The sequence below is a fragment of the Denticeps clupeoides genome, chromosome 13, assembly GCF_900700375.1.
Source record: "Denticeps clupeoides chromosome 13, fDenClu1.1, whole genome shotgun sequence".
In the NCBI taxonomy this organism is placed as follows: Eukaryota; Metazoa; Chordata; class Actinopteri; order Clupeiformes; family Denticipitidae; genus Denticeps; species Denticeps clupeoides.
The window spans coordinates 2,152,081-2,168,897 of NC_041719.1; the positions used below are offsets into that span (position 1 = coordinate 2,152,081).

General features: G+C 44.0%; 1 protein-coding gene across 8 annotated transcripts in view; it reads right to left on the reverse strand.

Annotated features, from left to right (window-relative positions):
* Window positions 1-228: 228 nt before the first annotated feature.
* The window catches only part of LOC114802444 (cell adhesion molecule 2-like), a 36,073-nt gene continuing 19,484 nt past the window's right edge, over window positions 229-16,817 (reverse strand). Inside the window, exons 2-12 of one of the 8 annotated variants that reach the window (XM_029001356.1) lie at window positions 15,687-15,713; window positions 11,952-12,101; window positions 7,143-7,295; window positions 6,930-7,067; window positions 6,672-6,833; window positions 6,398-6,488; window positions 5,796-5,974; window positions 4,776-4,802; window positions 2,082-2,204; window positions 1,853-1,958; window positions 229-1,500 (exon numbers count right to left, since the gene is read on the reverse strand). In XM_029001356.1, the coding sequence (XP_028857189.1) occupies window positions 1,374-1,500; window positions 1,853-1,958; window positions 2,082-2,204; window positions 4,776-4,802; window positions 5,796-5,974; window positions 6,398-6,488; window positions 6,672-6,833; window positions 6,930-7,067; window positions 7,143-7,295; window positions 11,952-12,101; window positions 15,687-15,713 (1,283 nt within the window). In that variant the 3' untranslated portion in view covers window positions 229-1,373. Of the gene's footprint in view, window positions 1,959-2,081; window positions 2,205-4,775; window positions 4,803-5,795; window positions 5,975-6,397; window positions 6,489-6,671; window positions 6,834-6,929; window positions 7,068-7,142; window positions 7,296-11,951; window positions 12,102-13,765; window positions 13,779-15,586; window positions 15,618-15,686; window positions 15,714-16,817 lie in introns of those variants that run through there. The other 7 variants (XM_029001361.1, XM_029001360.1, XM_029001357.1 and 4 more) reach the window with 7 other exon arrangements.

The window sequence follows — 16,817 nt, forward strand, 5'->3', positions numbered from 1 at the left end:
TTGATTCTCAGATGCGCAGCTACATAGGTGATGGACACACCTGCGTTTCTATCACAGGTTCTCCTCATTGTGCACCTCCCATTACAGCAGGTAAAGTTCTGTGCTGGACCTGAAGACTGGAGACATGATCACTGAGCACTCCGGTCCTTCAAAGTAGAATTTCACTTGATCAGATTGTCCGGAACGGGCAGTTTTCGGCCCATTAAAGAAGAAACAAGCAAAAACAAATAAGATTTCTTTTCAATTTATTGTTAATGCATCTTCCCACAGGCACATTTACCTGGAAAAATTATTCTTACAGAAGAAAACCTCAAAGATGCCCTCACTCTTATTCACATGTATTCATCATTTATTATTGCACATTATCGGACTTATGTTCATTAAAATGAGCTGTTTATGCATTTCTAACTTATTTTCCATCTTCCCTGTAAGCACATAGATTGAATGGAAGCTCTTGGAAAAATCATGAATTTTCCAGTCTGCAGGTGGCAGCAACATCCTGATACTGAGAGATAAAGTAAAATGGTACAGTATTAAACATGGTCAGATAAAAACAACAATAGAATATGGTACACAGCAAAAAGCACAGAACAAGAAAAAAAATTTACTAATTTAATAATTTACTCATACAGCGAACAAGGGAAAAACAAACATAAAATTCTTCCATAGTCTTATGTCATTAAAAATTGGTTTAATGATGAACGTGACTGATTCTCCAGGGCTTTAAAGTGGAGATTTTCTGTTACGAACACAAAGGCAATAATGGTGATTGTTGTATAGAAGTCATCATAATCCCTTCATGAAAAAGAATTCTTAAATCTGATTTGAAAATTTGTCCTGAAATAAATAATAATAAAAGTTTAGTAATTTTTTTTCTTTATTATTCCCTTATTCACATTTTTTCCACCATTAAAACATTTTTGTGATAAAAAAAATTTGCCTACATTATGTCCTGACAGAACTTACACATTATGTACATATATAATGCTGAGACAGTAACTGACGTAACATTTTAAATATCTATGTAATCTAGTGTACAAATCATCACACACATGGTGCTGTCCTGTGTTCTGAAATGGGATTCAGTTTATGGGGGGCAGAAGCATCCAAACAGAATAACACGATAAAAATAAAGTTAAACGGCCCCATGTTGTGCTTTTATCTCAGGAAGAAGGAAATTATTCTGATGCTTCTAATCACTTTTTCTAATAGGGAACCCCTCAGTCAATTCAGTTGTGCTTCTTTTTCTCCTGACATTTACATATTCTCATATTTTTAATTGTTACGTCCATGTTGTAGTTCACAACCCAGATTGCATTCAAAATTGAACAATGAAACAGAAAGAGTTCTAACAAAAATAACAGTAAAAAAGATTATATGTGATGCACATCCAGAACATGAATACAGCTCACATATTCTTCTCTTAAAGTGTAATTATTGGCAAAGCCAAGGTTTTCCGACTTGAGATGAACCACATTTCTTGCCGCTTCCTGGTAATATCTGCAAAAAGGTATATAACAGATAGCATGAGGGTACCGGGGAGACAAAAAATCATTGACTTGTTAACACAGGAAAGCACAAAACACGGCTCAGAATAGTTTGGCACTGAATCACACCAAATTTTTAGGTTTGTTTCTGCTGAGTCTGGTTCTGCTGTTTGATTCATTACTGTACAAAAAGGCATAATTTTTCTGCAGCAGGTTGGCCTTTTTTTGGCAGGATGAATGAAGGCGAAACGCCGGCACCACAGTCGGACTCGATTAGAAAAAAAACGGAGTCCGTCTTCCTGCACTGGAGGTGATGCCACTGATAAAAAGAAAGAGATGCAAAACAGAGGTCTTAAATGAAGTACTCTTTCTTTTCCTCTGCATGTGCGTGGTTTCCTTCTGCATTGATGATGGCCGTGTCGGCGTCTGGGGCGTCCTCTGCTCCTTTGGCCTCATTGGTTAAGTATGTCCCTGTCCACACAGTCCCACAGGTCACAGACACATGAGCAACAGCAGGGAACGACACAGACATGCTAGCATTTCCACCGGCTCCTCGCTTTGCAGTGGCCCGTTACGAGACACGCTCCTGCTTACCTTTATGTCTGGCCAGGTAGCGTCCAAGTACGATGATGAAGCAGAGGGTGATGAAGACCACAACTGCCACAACACCCCCAATCAGGCCGTGGTCTGGGCCGTGCTGTGCAATAACGTTAGGGTCTGGAGAGGTGAAAAGACAAAGTGCTGTAAATTTCAGAAGACTGAGCAGTATGGACATCAGGCTGTGCAGCTGTGGGTGTAGGGCATGAGTGTCGGGTGTGGTTATAGGGTGTCGGTGTTGCTATAGGGTGTGGTTGTAGGGTGTTGGCTTAGAGCGTGAGTGTAGGGTGTTGGTGTAGGGTGTTAGTGTAGAGTGTTGATGTAGTGTGTTAATGTATGGTGTCGGGTGTATGTATGTGTGAGAGTAGGGTGTGCTTGTAGAGTGTTGGTGTAGAGCGTGAGTGTAGGGTGTGGTTGTAGCGTGTTGGTGTAGAGCGTGAGTGTAGGGTGTGGTTGTAGCATGTTGGTGTAGAGAGGGAGTGTAGGGTGTGGTTGTAGGGTGTTGTTGTAGAGCGTGAGTGTAGGGTGTGGGTGTAGCGTGTTGGTGTAGAGCGTGAGTGTAGGGTGTGGTTGTAGCGTGTTGGTGTAGAGAGGGAGTGTAGGGTGTGGTTGTAGTGTTTTGGTGTAGAGAGGGAGTGTAGGGTGTGGTTCTAGCATGTTGGTGTAGAGCGTGAGTGTAGGGTGGGGGGTGTAGCGTGTTGGTGTAAGAGGGAGTGTATGGTGTAGTTGTAGCGTGTTGGTGTAGAGCATGTGTGTTGGGTGTGGTTGTAGCATGTTGGTGTAGAGAGGGAGTGTAGGGTGTGGGTGTAGCGTGTTGGTGTAGAGCGTGAGTGTAGGGTGTGGTTGTAGTGTGTGGTATAAGCTGTGGATGTAGGGTGTAATGTTGATGTAGGGTGTAATGTTTGAAGCGTAGACGTAGTGTAGATGCAGTGTTGATGTAGCATGTTGGGTGTGGGTGTAGTGTGTGGGTGTGTGGTATAAGCTGTGGATGTAGGGTGTAATGTTGATGTAGGGTGTAATGTTTGAAGCGTAGACATAGTGTAGATGCAGTGTTGATGTAGCATGTTGGGTGTGGTTGTAGTGTGTGGGTGTGTGGTATAAGCTGTGGATGTAGGGTGTAATGTTGATGTAACATGGAACTGCAGTGTTGATGTAGCATGTTGGGTGTGGTTGTAGTGTGCGGGTGTGTGGTATAAGCTGTGGATGTAGGGTGTAATGTTGATGTAACATGGAACTGCAGTGTTGATGTAGCATGTTGGGTGTGGTTGTAGTGTGTGGGTGTGTGGTATAAGCTGTGGATGTAGGGTGTAATTTTGATGTAACATGGAACTGCAGTGTTGATGTAGCATGTTGGGTGTGGTTGTAGTGTGTGGGTGTGTGGTATAAGCTGTGGATGTAGGGTGTAATGTTGATGTAACATGGAACTGTAGACGTAGCGTAGATGCAGTGTTGATGTAGTGTTGGGTGTAGTGTGTTGTGTGGGTGTAGGAGTTGAGACAGCGGCTCTGCATCGTTAACATTGTCGCTCCCACAACACCTCTGATTAGTGCAGCTTGATGAACGACCACAGCAAAGTGATCCAGAGAACTGAAGAAACTGGGGAGATAATCTCATTAAATTTAATTTGTGCTCAGTTCTAGTTCTTCACGGCTCCAGTGATCTGCTCAATTCTAATAAAGCCAGACACCGTCTTCCTGAATTATTTACACCCGCTGGGACATGGTGAGACCTTGATCATTATTTTTATTTATTGCCCTTCATGGTGCCAACGTAGACTCCACATCACCCTGCTGGTTTTACTCAATGAGAACACCACCCTATTTCATGACGCAAAATCACTTTACATCAGAGCACCTCGCTGGTACAATCACAATTTAAGTAAAACAGGAAGTGTGGTCATATCATGCAATCAGATTAGAGGAGAAGAGAAGCCAGTGAGAGAAGACCTGTTGACATGTTTTGATGGTCAACCTGGCCTGGATCTAGTTTAGTTCACACTGCATGAAGCAACATGCCTAACCAGTCAGCAACCCATGTGTTGTTGGGTCCACCCCTATCTGTACAAAAACAGGGAGCCGTAATCATGGTTGTCACCAATGGTCTGTACCAGTCGCCTGATGGAGGTACCATCCCCCACAATGTAGATATCTTCACACTCTCCACAACATGTATCTTCACAGTGATGATGATGGTGTTCACAACACATTCGATGACCACATGCTTCTCATCTTTGACCTCAACTGCCTTGAGCCTGAAAGCCGTTTACATGAAGGACTGTTGGATTTGCTGTAAAATCTTCCCCATTGAATACTCAAGTGGAAATATTCAAAACTTCTCCAATACAGTATGTTTCAGTAGAAGCAATGCATCTAATCTAATCTGAAGATCTGGTTTCTAATGAAGGTGAACTAAAGAACACTTCCCTCCACCAACATCTTTCTAGAACTTGTTTCCAAGGTTCACCCAGATAGATCATTCTCTGCCTGGTGACGTGCTGCTGTGGAACACATGCAAGAAGTGAAGCAGAACAGAAACTTGGAAGCTCTGAAACTGTGAACGTCTGAGGAGCTTCTGACTTCACATGAAGCACTGAGGCATCAGCTGCACAACAAGCAGTTCATCATGCAAGACAGCCCTGATCACATGCTGCGAGGAACTTGGCGTGCCTCGACGCCAAAAGCTCGTATTTACCTGTGGTGGCACCTGGAAGGTCTTTGGCTGTTGGAACGGGTGCAGACAGAGAGGGGAGGGAAGACGGGGTGAAATAGACAGGACCACACAACAGAACCAGACAACATTGGAATGAGCTGATGTTCATGCTATCAGGAAGTATGTGGCGGAGCAGCACAGGAACCACTCTGGGCCACGCCCAGCAGGGAACGCATGAGTAGAATAAAAGTGTCCTTTTCAGGGCTTTGTCATAATCTGTCATTTTTCTAACACTGCCTGTTTCATCACTTCGACTGTCATCTACAATCATCTCAAACGTGAAACCAAGTCCATGGAAACACTCCAAAACGATCCATGTGATCCATCCATCAACGGTGGCCATAAGAGATTAGTTAAGTTTAACTGGTCCTGCTGAGTTCATGTCCTTCATGAAAGTTTACTGTGAAGAATATCTTCAGCCCTGATGACCTTATTGCAAATGAATATAATGCATCGATAACCATATATATATATTTTTTGTGAATGTCACAGAAATGGACATTCTGGACGTAAAATGGACATAGAAAATTCTTTCATTAAACAGGCATCTGGAAAGAGCATTTTCCTCACAAGGTGGCTGCTTAAAATTCTGCCCCAGAATTTATCATCCCTTCAGATGCAGCTACATCCATAAATCCGGATTACATCTGCAAACGGTGATAAAGTGCAGCGGAGTGACATTTACAGCTTCTCAGCGGCGGCATCATTAGCAAATTAGCTACGTTCCAGAGCTGAACGTGTGGCGTGATAAACACCAGAGAATTCTACTTCCACGGCACCACTTTTACTACATAGATATTACATCCAGTGAAGCAGGTTCAACCAAATACTGAGCCGCCATTAGAAACCGTATGGCTGTCTAGCACTTACTGCCTGTGTTTAAGCCGATAATGATGTTCTAACTTCACCACTGATGAAGGATGTTCCAGCCAGCTCCACTCTGTGTTCTCTGGTAGCCCCAGAGTGGAGGACGTGAATCTGGACATGGCTGGGGGAACTCACCGTAAACGTAGAGTTTGTACTCGCCGTAGTCCATCCCCAGGAAGTTTTGCGCATTGCAGCGGTACGTGCCATTATCTGTCTTGTTCAGGGTGGTGATGATCAGTTCAGTGCCTTCAACGATCATACGTTCCTCGTCAGGAAGATCTCCCCCGTCTTTAGTCCATGTGACTGGCTCGGGCCTGAAGACCACCAGGATTAACATGAGTCTCAGGACAGTAAGTGGAAGTGAAGTGATTGTCATTGTGAAACACTGCAGCACAGCACACGGTGACACGGTGAAATGTGTCCTCTGTATTTAACCATCACCCTGAGTGAGCAGTGAGTGGCCATGACAGGCGCCCGAGGAGCAGCGTGGAGGGACGGTGCTTTGCTCAGTGGCACCTCAGTGGCTTTTTGTCGGATCGGGACCTTCTGATTACAAGGCCGCTTTCTTAACCGCTAGGCCACCACTGTTCCTCAGGTTTGTGTTCTACTGGGGGCCTGAATGAGGGTCGCTTAGTAATTTGTAAAACCTGAACTTTGTTAGTGTTCCCCCATTTCATGCTGCATCTACTCTTCATCATGCTGCTGCAGAACTCTGAACGGACTGAGGCAGGACTTACAGCGGGTTGCCTTTGGACACACACTCCAGTTTAAAGTACTGGCCCTCCTGTGGGAACAGAAGTGAGTGCATAATCTCTACATGTGGGGCATCTGTGGAGAAGAGACAGAGTTTAGTCGACCTTCTCAGCAGCAGGACAGAGAGAACCACACACAAACACAACAGAACACCCAGAAACTCAGCACCACTCGCTTCGAGGCCCTGCAGGGACTTCACCGTACAGACAGCCCACACTCTGATGGATGGAAAATGACTTCAGGTGGAGTTCCACTCACAGTGAACCTGCAGGACCTCTGTGACCTGCTGTGGCACGGTGGACAGCGAGACGTGGTCCACTGTGCAGGTGTAGGCCACGCCGTCGTCACTGCGGTCCACCTGGAACTGCAGCGTGCTCCTCACCATGAAAGATCTCCCCATGGCGTTCACCTCCCTGATGCCTGCAGACAGTTGAGTGACTCCACATGAACACCCCAGCAGGTGGAGTTATTTCCTTCTTCTGCTTCAGACCAGGCTGCAGAAACTGACATTCCCACCTTCAACCTCTTTGTCGTTCCGGAACCACCGGATTTCAGCAGCGGGTTTGCTACCTGAGGTCAGACAGGTCAAGGTGACCTGGTCTCCTTCTGTGGCTGGTTCGGCAACCCCAGTGATCTCTGGTTTGTCTGGGACCCCTGCGATGTAGAGATTATGATGATGTTCTGATGCTGTCCAGAAATAGACACTGTACTCATCTCTTAGCTACTCACCCAGAACAGTAAGGAAGGCCTTTGCTGTCTTGACTGGCATGGTGAAGAGAGAGCAGGTGTACTGTCCTTCGTCAGACAGGGCCACCTCACTGATGCTGATGGTCAGCTCCTTCCACGAGGCTCGTACTAGTTTGATTCGGTTGTCCCTCAGAGCTGCGGTTCAGACAAACACCATCTGAATATTCATGAACATGTAGAGACCTCAAGGAACAGTTTATAACATCTGACAGGGCAGATGAGGCCAATCATTCGAGACGTGGAGGAGCATGTGGAGGTGTGGTGCTTGTGGAGGTTTTATCACAGTCTCCTCCAGGTGGTCACATCAACTGATGAGACGGCCTACTTGGATGAGGTAGAGAACCTCCTTTCATGGTATCAGAAATCCACCTCGAACTGAATGTCAGCAAGGACCCAGCAACTGGTCTACAAGCCCCTCAACATCAATGGGATTCCAGTCGAGAGGATGAGCAGCTTCAAATACTTGGGTGTCAACATCTCAGAGGACCTGACATGATCTGAACACATCCCAGTTCAGACCAAAAGGGCATAACAGTGCCTGTACCACCTGAGACAGCTGAGGAATTTCAGGGTGTCTCCAACTGAGCATCCTGACACAGAACCTTACTTCTTGGTTTGGGAACAGCCCTACAGAGTGTGATTCGTGCAGCGGAATGCCGGTCACCTCTTCCACCTCTGCAGGACATTTACTCCAAGAGATGCAGGACCAGGGCCATCAAAGTTTTCAAGTACAAAACATTCCCCAACAACAGCCTGTTCCAGCACCTAAAATCGAGCAAAAGACCAAGACTGAGAGACTAGGGTGGAGTTTCTATCCTCAGGCCATAAGGAGGCTGAAACAAGGACATGCACCACAGCTCACACCACGACCATCTGAATGTTCAGTGTTGACCGTTCATTTCATCTACACCAGTAAATGAAAAATGCACTTTAACCCACTACTGTACCCCATTTCACTTTACTTTTACATCCGCTTCATACTGTGTCAGTGCAGTATCCAGAGTAACCACTCACTGACATCGGTCTGATTTTGACTGAATCCTTATATTTGTCATTTATAAGATTGGAATGAACACTGGATGCTCTACACCCAGCTGTTTTTAGATACTCTTCTATTACTAGATTGTAGTTGTCTGTTCTTTCTTCTCTCTTTTTGTTATTTGGCAAGAAAACTGCTGCTATTTATCAGATCATCCAAAACTTCAAGGAGAGAGATTTAAGTGTTGTGAAGAAGGCTTCAGGGTGCTCTTTAAACGTGATGTAATTGCCAAAATAGTTTATCTAGATATCTTAATAGTAATCTATATATCAATGTAATTATTCATTCATTTCGTTATATATTATATAATATATAATATTCTTTATTTATAAAAAAATACATATTAAAAAGTTCCTGTGTTCCTCCCCCGTTGTATTGAAAATAGTATTGAGCACCATCCTTAGTATAGGTATCAAGTTTGAAATTTCAGTATTGTGATCATTTATATGTGGAATATACATATATACAAAACTGTTACAAAACAGCTGTAATTAGTTAGAGTGAATAACTATAGTCACAAGTCAGTAAAAATGTATTTTATACTTTGGATTCTGAGATATCTCAAATGGAACACATTTCAAAATATTTTCAGTGTTCCATATTCATTTTCTCTGAACCAGTTTATGTCTATGCTGATACCTACAGTAATTTCAGGAGCGTTAGGATTTAGAATATAAAAAAGTTGACTAATAGACCATGCAGTTGCGGTTATATTCTCTGTTTAATCCAGAGCTGATCAGGTTCATATGCCTGAGCTACAGCAGCAGCAATTATCAGCAAAACTGTATCTGATCTGGGCTTGCTGACATGTTTATTATCCATCATTTGACTGCCACATTTGTGGCAGAGAAATTTGCTGAGAAAAAAATAGATGAAAGTTCAATAACCTCTGAAACATCACTGGGTCCCACAATGATCTTGTTTTAGTTGTTAGACATGATTCCAGATGCTTCCTGCACAGTCTGTTACATTAATGGTCACCCCAGAAGCCTCTTATAGCCATGAAATGAAGAAAAAGCTTATTTGGAAACTACAGCTACAGACATTGCATTTGCTTGACCATCTACAAAATATACATTGACATGAGACCAACAACACTAGACTAACATAGATTTTGTGAAGGGTCAAAGGTCACAGAAGCTGTTTAATATAGTCATGTGTGGAAACAGTGTGACAAGAATATAAAATGTGAGTGAGGAACAGTTCTGTTGAAAGTACGATGTTCGGTGGAATTCCTATTCTGCCATATTCCAGTGTCTTATAGGAGCCCCAAACATCCAGCAAAATCTCATTAATGATGCTTTTTACTCAAGGTTTTTATAGCACAAAAGATGTCAGGACCCACACAAATCCCTCCTCCTTCATTGTTCGGATAATCTCCCCAGTTAATGATCTTTCTAATGAAGACATTAAAAGACTAATTTAGTGCATAATATCTTTCTGACTGCTGCAAGCCACTTCACTCGACTTTCCACACCGTGATATAGGCAGATTTATCTCTTCCCCACATCCACTTCAGCAGTTTTGTTGGTTCTGGGTTCTTGATTTCGTAGTTTTACTGATTGCATAATGCATTGTTCATGTGGGATTTTCAGAAGGAATTTATCGTTAGTGAAAATATGACTTATTTTATTGTCCACATGCACAAATTGATTTTTCACTTCTGTGCACAAAACCAGTTTAAACAAATGTGTTTCTTTTCCAGCTGCACCCTAACAGCAGTAAATCACCAGGAACGATGTCCAATTTGCTCTCTTCCTCTGCAATAAATCAAGCCCCCGGTAAAATGGTAAAAACTGGAGATAGAAGACATATGCAACTCATCACCGAGGCCCAAAGAATGGCTCCTAATGAATCTGATGCATGATTGATACGCTGCCCTGCTGGAGGAATCTTCATATCCACGGGCCTGACAGACAGAGGTGGTGGACCTGCTGATGAATAATGGATGGGCTGGAAGAAGCCTGCAAAGCAGCTCTGTGAAGATCTCTGCAGGCGCTTGTTCCAGCAGGGAGAGACGCCACATCCATATGGATCAGCTGATCCACGGACCTAACGGAGCCACTTCCACATTCCAACAAACAGCCACACACACACACACACACACACACACTCACACACACTAAAAGCACAGGAGAAAAGAACTGCTCTGTAATATTGTGTGGATTATGAGCCTCTTGTTCTTATTGTTCTGTGAAGTGATTAACCTGTGTGTGTGTGTGTGTGTGTGTGTGTAGTCAATACCGTCTAAACTGAGACTGAGACACTGCTGAGACCGGAGGGTATCAAGACCCAAATTGTCCCACACCACCCCTCTGCTACGTTCCTCCACTGGCTCCCAGTAGCTGCACGCATCAGGCTCAAAATACTGATGCTGGCCTACAAAGCCAAACATGGAGTAGCACCATCCTACCTCACAGCCCTTATTACACCTCGCACTGCACCTGGTATACTCCGAGCCTCCAGTACTGCTCGCCTGGTCCCTCCATCTCTGAAGGTAAAAGGAAGACGCTCATCTAGACTCTTCTCCGTCTTGGCCTCTCGGTGGTGGAATGAACTTCCCCTCGAGGTCAGAACAGCTCAGTCACTGAGCACCTCAAGACCTTCCTCTTTAGAGAAGATTTAGATGAACTTGTAACTTTCTTATTGTCTGACTTCTGTATAGAAACTACAACAGAGTGAATAAAAAGATTGTATTCATAGTTGGGGGTCCTAGTGAATCAGAATTGATCTCTTCATCGATGGTAACATGGAAGCACGTTGTAAGTCGCTCTGGATAAGGCCGTCTTCCAAATGCCGTAAGTGTAAATGTAAGACCGAAACACTGCCGAGACCGAGGGTACCGAGACCAAGACTGAAAACACACTAGGGCTCGAATCAACATCACATTACTCAGATCAACTATAGAGAAAAAAGACGTTGCCGTAAGGTGTCATTACTTGTTAAATCTAATTCATATTATTATATTGTCCGTATGGCACTCATTTTGTCATGAGGCCTGATATAAAATAAAATTCCCTGCAATCCTCTCCTATAACCATTTTATCAGACCTAATCAAGGGAAAGAGATGGGATGTGCCAGAAAGATGTTCATATTAAGTCTCTTATACCAGGGACAGAGGCCTCGGGTAAGTTATGAATATTAATGTCATAATCGCTTGCTTAGAATTGAAGACACAAATGTTCACTGACACTCTTAAATACATTTTCTTCTGGCCATTTCGTCAAATTAACATTAGTAAGACAGTGCTGGTTCACTGATCTACACACCCTAAAGTACCATGAAGTTATTTAAAATAATTTACTCTAAATTCATTTACATCATTACATTCATTACATACAAAAAGATACACACCTCATGATGGAGAGGGCTCGACTAATCAAGTTCCATTTTCAATTTGCAATGTCTTACAATGAAATTATTGCTGCTCTTGCACACAGACACGGGATTCTAAATCAGTCGGACTCGTTTTCTGCGCATCTGAAAGATAACCGGCTTTTGAATTTGAATAAAATAATAATGCTGTGAGGATGTTTTCTCTTTCTTTCCCATCCCATCGAGGCCACTGTGTCCGAGACCAAGACAATGTCAAGATCAAACCAAGACGAGACCGAGACCAAAAAAAATACATTTGATTTCAAGACCGGTCTTGTGAACTACAACACTGTATGTGTGTGTTGGGTGTGTGTGTGTGTGTGTGTGTGTGTGTGTGTGTGTGTGTGTGTGTGTGTGTGTGAAATGCTTCACTCACCTTTCTTGTCCCCGAAGAACAGCGTCTGCTGGGCCGGGTTGGACCACTGCAGCGAGGTGTTATCATTGTGTTCCACGCGGCACGTCATGTTGGCCGTGCTGCCCTCCACCACCGTCACATTCTGGGCGATGGGGACCTGATCCTGCCCACCTGCAAGAAGAAGACCATGCCACTCAAACCGCCATCACCTCCATTTACAGAGAGAGGAGAACTTGTTTCAGAAAGCAAATGGAAGCAGAAGAAGAATCAGACTTAAGCGCCAGGCTCGGGGACAGATGACCAGGGACCTGGATCATAATCAGCAGGTGGGAATGGTGAAATCTAGAAGAAGTGAACATTAACAAGTTGTTCATCTCCTCATCTCCTCCCGGGATTCGGGGAGTAATTGTGGCCTAATTACAGGAAGTCAAGTTCCCGCTCAGAGATCCTGCAGCTGGGTAGCAAAACCCCCCCGAAAGTTGGTGGACCCACAATTCCAACGCCTGCAGGGAGCGTCTAATCACCACAGGCCATCCCACCTTCTTCTACTCCATTCCCACCCTTTTGTCATTTCAGCTACATGCATGTTAGATGGTACATAGTGAAACGAAACAAGGTTTCTCCGGAACCTGGCGCTATATCCAACATTTAAACAACATTTCTCCAGAACCTGGTGCTACATGTACGTTTCTCCAGATCCTTGTGCTACATGTAACATTTAAACAATGTTTCTCCAGAACCTGGTGCTACATGTACGTTTCTCCAGATCCTGGTGCTACATCAAACATTTAAACAACGTTTCTCCAGAACCTGGTGCTTCATGTACGTTTCTCCAAATCCTGGTGCTACATGTAACATTTAAACAACGTTTCTCCAGAACCTGGTGCTACATGTACGTTTCTCCAGATCCTGGTGCTACATGTAACATTTAAACAACGTTTCTCCAGAACCTGGTGCTTCATGTACGTTTCTCCAAATCCTGGTGCTACATGTAACATTTAAACAACGTTTCTCCAGAACCTGGTGCTACATGTACGTTTCTCCAGATCCTGGTGCTACATGTAACATTTAAACAACGTTTCTCCAGATCCTGGTGCTACATGTAACATTTAAACAACGTTTCTCCAGAACCTGGTGCTACATGTACGTTTCTCCAGATCCTGGTGCTACATGTAACATTTAAACAACGTTTCTCCAGAACCTGGTGCTACATGTACGTTTCTCCAGATCCTGGTGCTACATGTAACATTTAAACAACGTTTCTCCAGAACCTGGTGCTACATGTACGTTTCTCCAGATCCTGGTGCTACATTTAACATTTAAACAACGTTTCTCCAGAACCTGGTGCTACATGTAACATTTAAACAACGTTTCTCCAGAACCTGGTGCTACATGTACGTTTCTCCAGATCCTGGTGCTACATTTAACATTTAAACAACGTTTCTCCAGAACCTGGTGCTACATGTATGTTTCTCCGGAACCTGGTGCTACATCTAACATTTAAACAATGTTTCTCCAGAAACTGGTGCTACATCTAACATTTAAACAATGTTTCTAAGGAACCTGGTGCTACACCAGGACGAACCGGCTACATTAAGTACAAACAAGGGACACACACCGTGCAAGAAGACAGACAGACAGCGCTAAAAACAGTGAAATAAATAATGAAGGTGCCCATTAAAAACCATCCATTCTGGTTCGTGGTTCCAAACCAGCAACCTTCAGATTACGGGGCCACTTCTTTAACCACTAGGGCCACCACTGCCCCACTAAAAATAGAGTTTAAACTAACGATGATGGACTCTTTAACAGAATTCTCCAACTGGAATATTTACAGGCGGTCAGGCAATCCTCTTCAACAGGGTTTAAGCACACCTACTCCTGCACCTCCACCCTCACACTCTATACACAATGACTGCTGACACCGGAAATTTCCAACAAGTTCCGCACTGAGGGCAGCACAGGAGGCAGCAGCGAATCACTTCACTTTCATCTGCGCCCCGATAAATACACCCAAATACAGGCAAATTATTCTGATTTACATACAGCTTCCAACAAACATGCGCACACACACTACAGTGGAGAATTGGAACTTTAAGACTGTGATTTGGGGGAATGGAAAATAAGTTCTGGGTGCATCACGTTCATCAGAAGCCTTGAATTAAAATTGTGGGCGCGGTCACGGTAGGGAAAGAGAGGAGATGGACGCTGCGCTACGCCCGGGCGTGTGACGTATTGACAGGACGTCCGGAATGAGGAAGTAGGGTGTGTGAGAGCAGTCAATCATGCCTATAGGAACATTAAAGTTCATCTTCCTGTTTCTGTCACATCTGAAGCCGTGATGTGACATTCGCGATCACAACCCTCACATTGTCTTTTTCCGGGTCTTGGTTTGCTCAAAAGCGAGAGAAAAAGATTAAAAAAAAAAAAGAGCAGACAGACAGATTGTGCCGATCTCTGACTCCTCTGATCCCGCATACTTTGCTTTCTATGATTTAAATGTCAGGAAAACACAGAGCGGGATGGGAAATGGGTCACATGATGCACCCAGTTGACAATCTAATTTTTAATCACAGCAAATCGCAACACAATGCGGCACTTTAATTAACCGTCTGACTTCAGGGTGCAGGGTGGCCTACTTGGCCGTGTTTTGGGGGAGGCGGAGTCTGAGAATGAAGCTTCTTTAATTAGGACTGTGGACCTCAGGCCCTGCTTAACTCATCAAGAGAAACGAAGGGGCGGAGTCTCTGCTGGAAACCCACCCCTCGCCACACATGCACAGTCATATTTATACAATCAACACAGTCGAAAGTTGTGCTGGAATCACAGGTTTAGGGTGCTGTAGCTCACAGGGTCATCAGGATCACCCAAAAACACAAAGCCAGATTGAGCCCTGAGTGTTCACCGCCCGTCCTTTATAAAATTTTGAAATTTAATTTGAGGTGATATAGGAAAATCCATAGGTAATTACACTAAGCACAGCCAGTCGATGCCTTTTGCCTGAGTGCACAATATAGCAAATCAATCAATCTTAATGACATGTCAAAAATAGATGTGAAAATGGGGAACACAAATGAACTAGGAATATGTCTTGAATGGCCTCTTGTGTGCAATCTCACTATGATTTATATATGAATTTTAATGGCTGCATTACCCTAAAAATCTTCACATTACTATTCAGGAACAGCGCTTGGTGTGAATGACTGAAGGTCCGACCAGAGGACAGAAGTAAGGTGTGTGAGAGCTGTCAATCACACCCCCATCACTCGTTAAAGAGCATCATCTTCTGTCAACCCCGAAGCCATTAATGCAATGACATCAGTGATCATGACCCATCAGAAGGCCTGATTCAGGATCAGCTAAGAGGAGTTTGTGCTTTAAGAGAATGCAAAATCACCTAACGGGGACAGAGGACATCAAAACATCAAGAGTTCTGTCTTTTTTTCAAGCCTGGAGGTCAGGGTTGGGAATAAGATTTCAAATTCAACCCTGCTGCAGGACAGCATTAAAGGGTCTGGAGAACAGAACACGTTTTGCATAATGAGTAAATCTGGGTTCATATTCAGCGGCGCTTGTCTCCGTGATTAACAGTGCAGCACCCGTTTCCAATTAATACCCGATGCCCTAATCACACGCAGCCTTATTAGAACACTTACCGGACTGACCCTGACATCGGAATGCCGATCCTGGAAGATCTTTACATGGGCATGATGAACTTTCCTAACAGGCCGAACATGAAAAATCCTCATCACTCACCTTTCACTCGGGATTTGGTTGCGGCCTCTGGGAGGGCGAGTGATTTCATCCACAGGAGGGAGGAAGGGAGGAGAGGAGAGAGAAGAAGAGAAACAAAAGATTAGATAACTATATCTCGTCCCAGCGCCTTGAGAATTCTGATTGTATTAAAGTTGAATTCTGATCGTATTAAGTGATAATAAATGCACCCAGAAGCCAAACAAACAACAACAACAACGACAACACTTATTTTTTATATAGCCCAAAATCACATACAGTGTGTCTCAATGGGCTTTGACAGGTCCTACAGGCCCTAAACATAATGTCGGAAATCTCATTATTAATCTTCTGCATAACAGGATGAAAATCCTCCATGGTAAAACATGCAAGCATTATTCCACTGACACTCGTCTTCACTTGTCTCCATCAGAGGACTTCTAATGACTCTACCACCAAGAGCCTGAAAACATTAGTCCTGTCTGGCAGACCTAGTTCTGTTCTGAGAACTTCTCAATCCTGGGGGACTGTGTGTGTGTGTGTGTGTGTGTGTGTGTGTGTAGTAGAGGTGTGAACCTTCACTGGTCTCACGATTCGATTACGATTATCCATCATTGAAATCCCTCGTTTGGTTCACTAGGACCCGATCTGTAGATAACAGTAACACTTTAAGGGTCAGTGGTGGTCTAGCGGTTAAGGAAGCAGGCCCATAATCAGAAGGTTGCCGGTTCGAATCCTGATCCGCCAAGGTGCCGCTGAGCAAAGCACCGTCCCCACACACTGCTCCCCGGGCACCTGTCATGGCCGCCCACTGGCCCCAACTGACCATTTACCACATGAACCACAGAACATCCAATTCAGAAAACAAATGGAACAAAACTGAATAAATATGAGACTTCCTGATCTACATGGAAAAACTTACGAGGAAATCTAATAGAACACAGAAAACAAGACTCATTTCAATCCATATAGGATGCACGTTATACTTAAAAAATATTCACATGATGTGGGCCGTTCTGGTATGAGTGACTTTATCTGAGGAGCCCATTGTGTCCAGGATGTCTGACTGGTTTGAATAATTCATCATTGCTGCTTTTTAATGAGATGTGAGCTGTTGGTCAGCGGCGACGCCCTGGGCACAGTGGAGACACAACG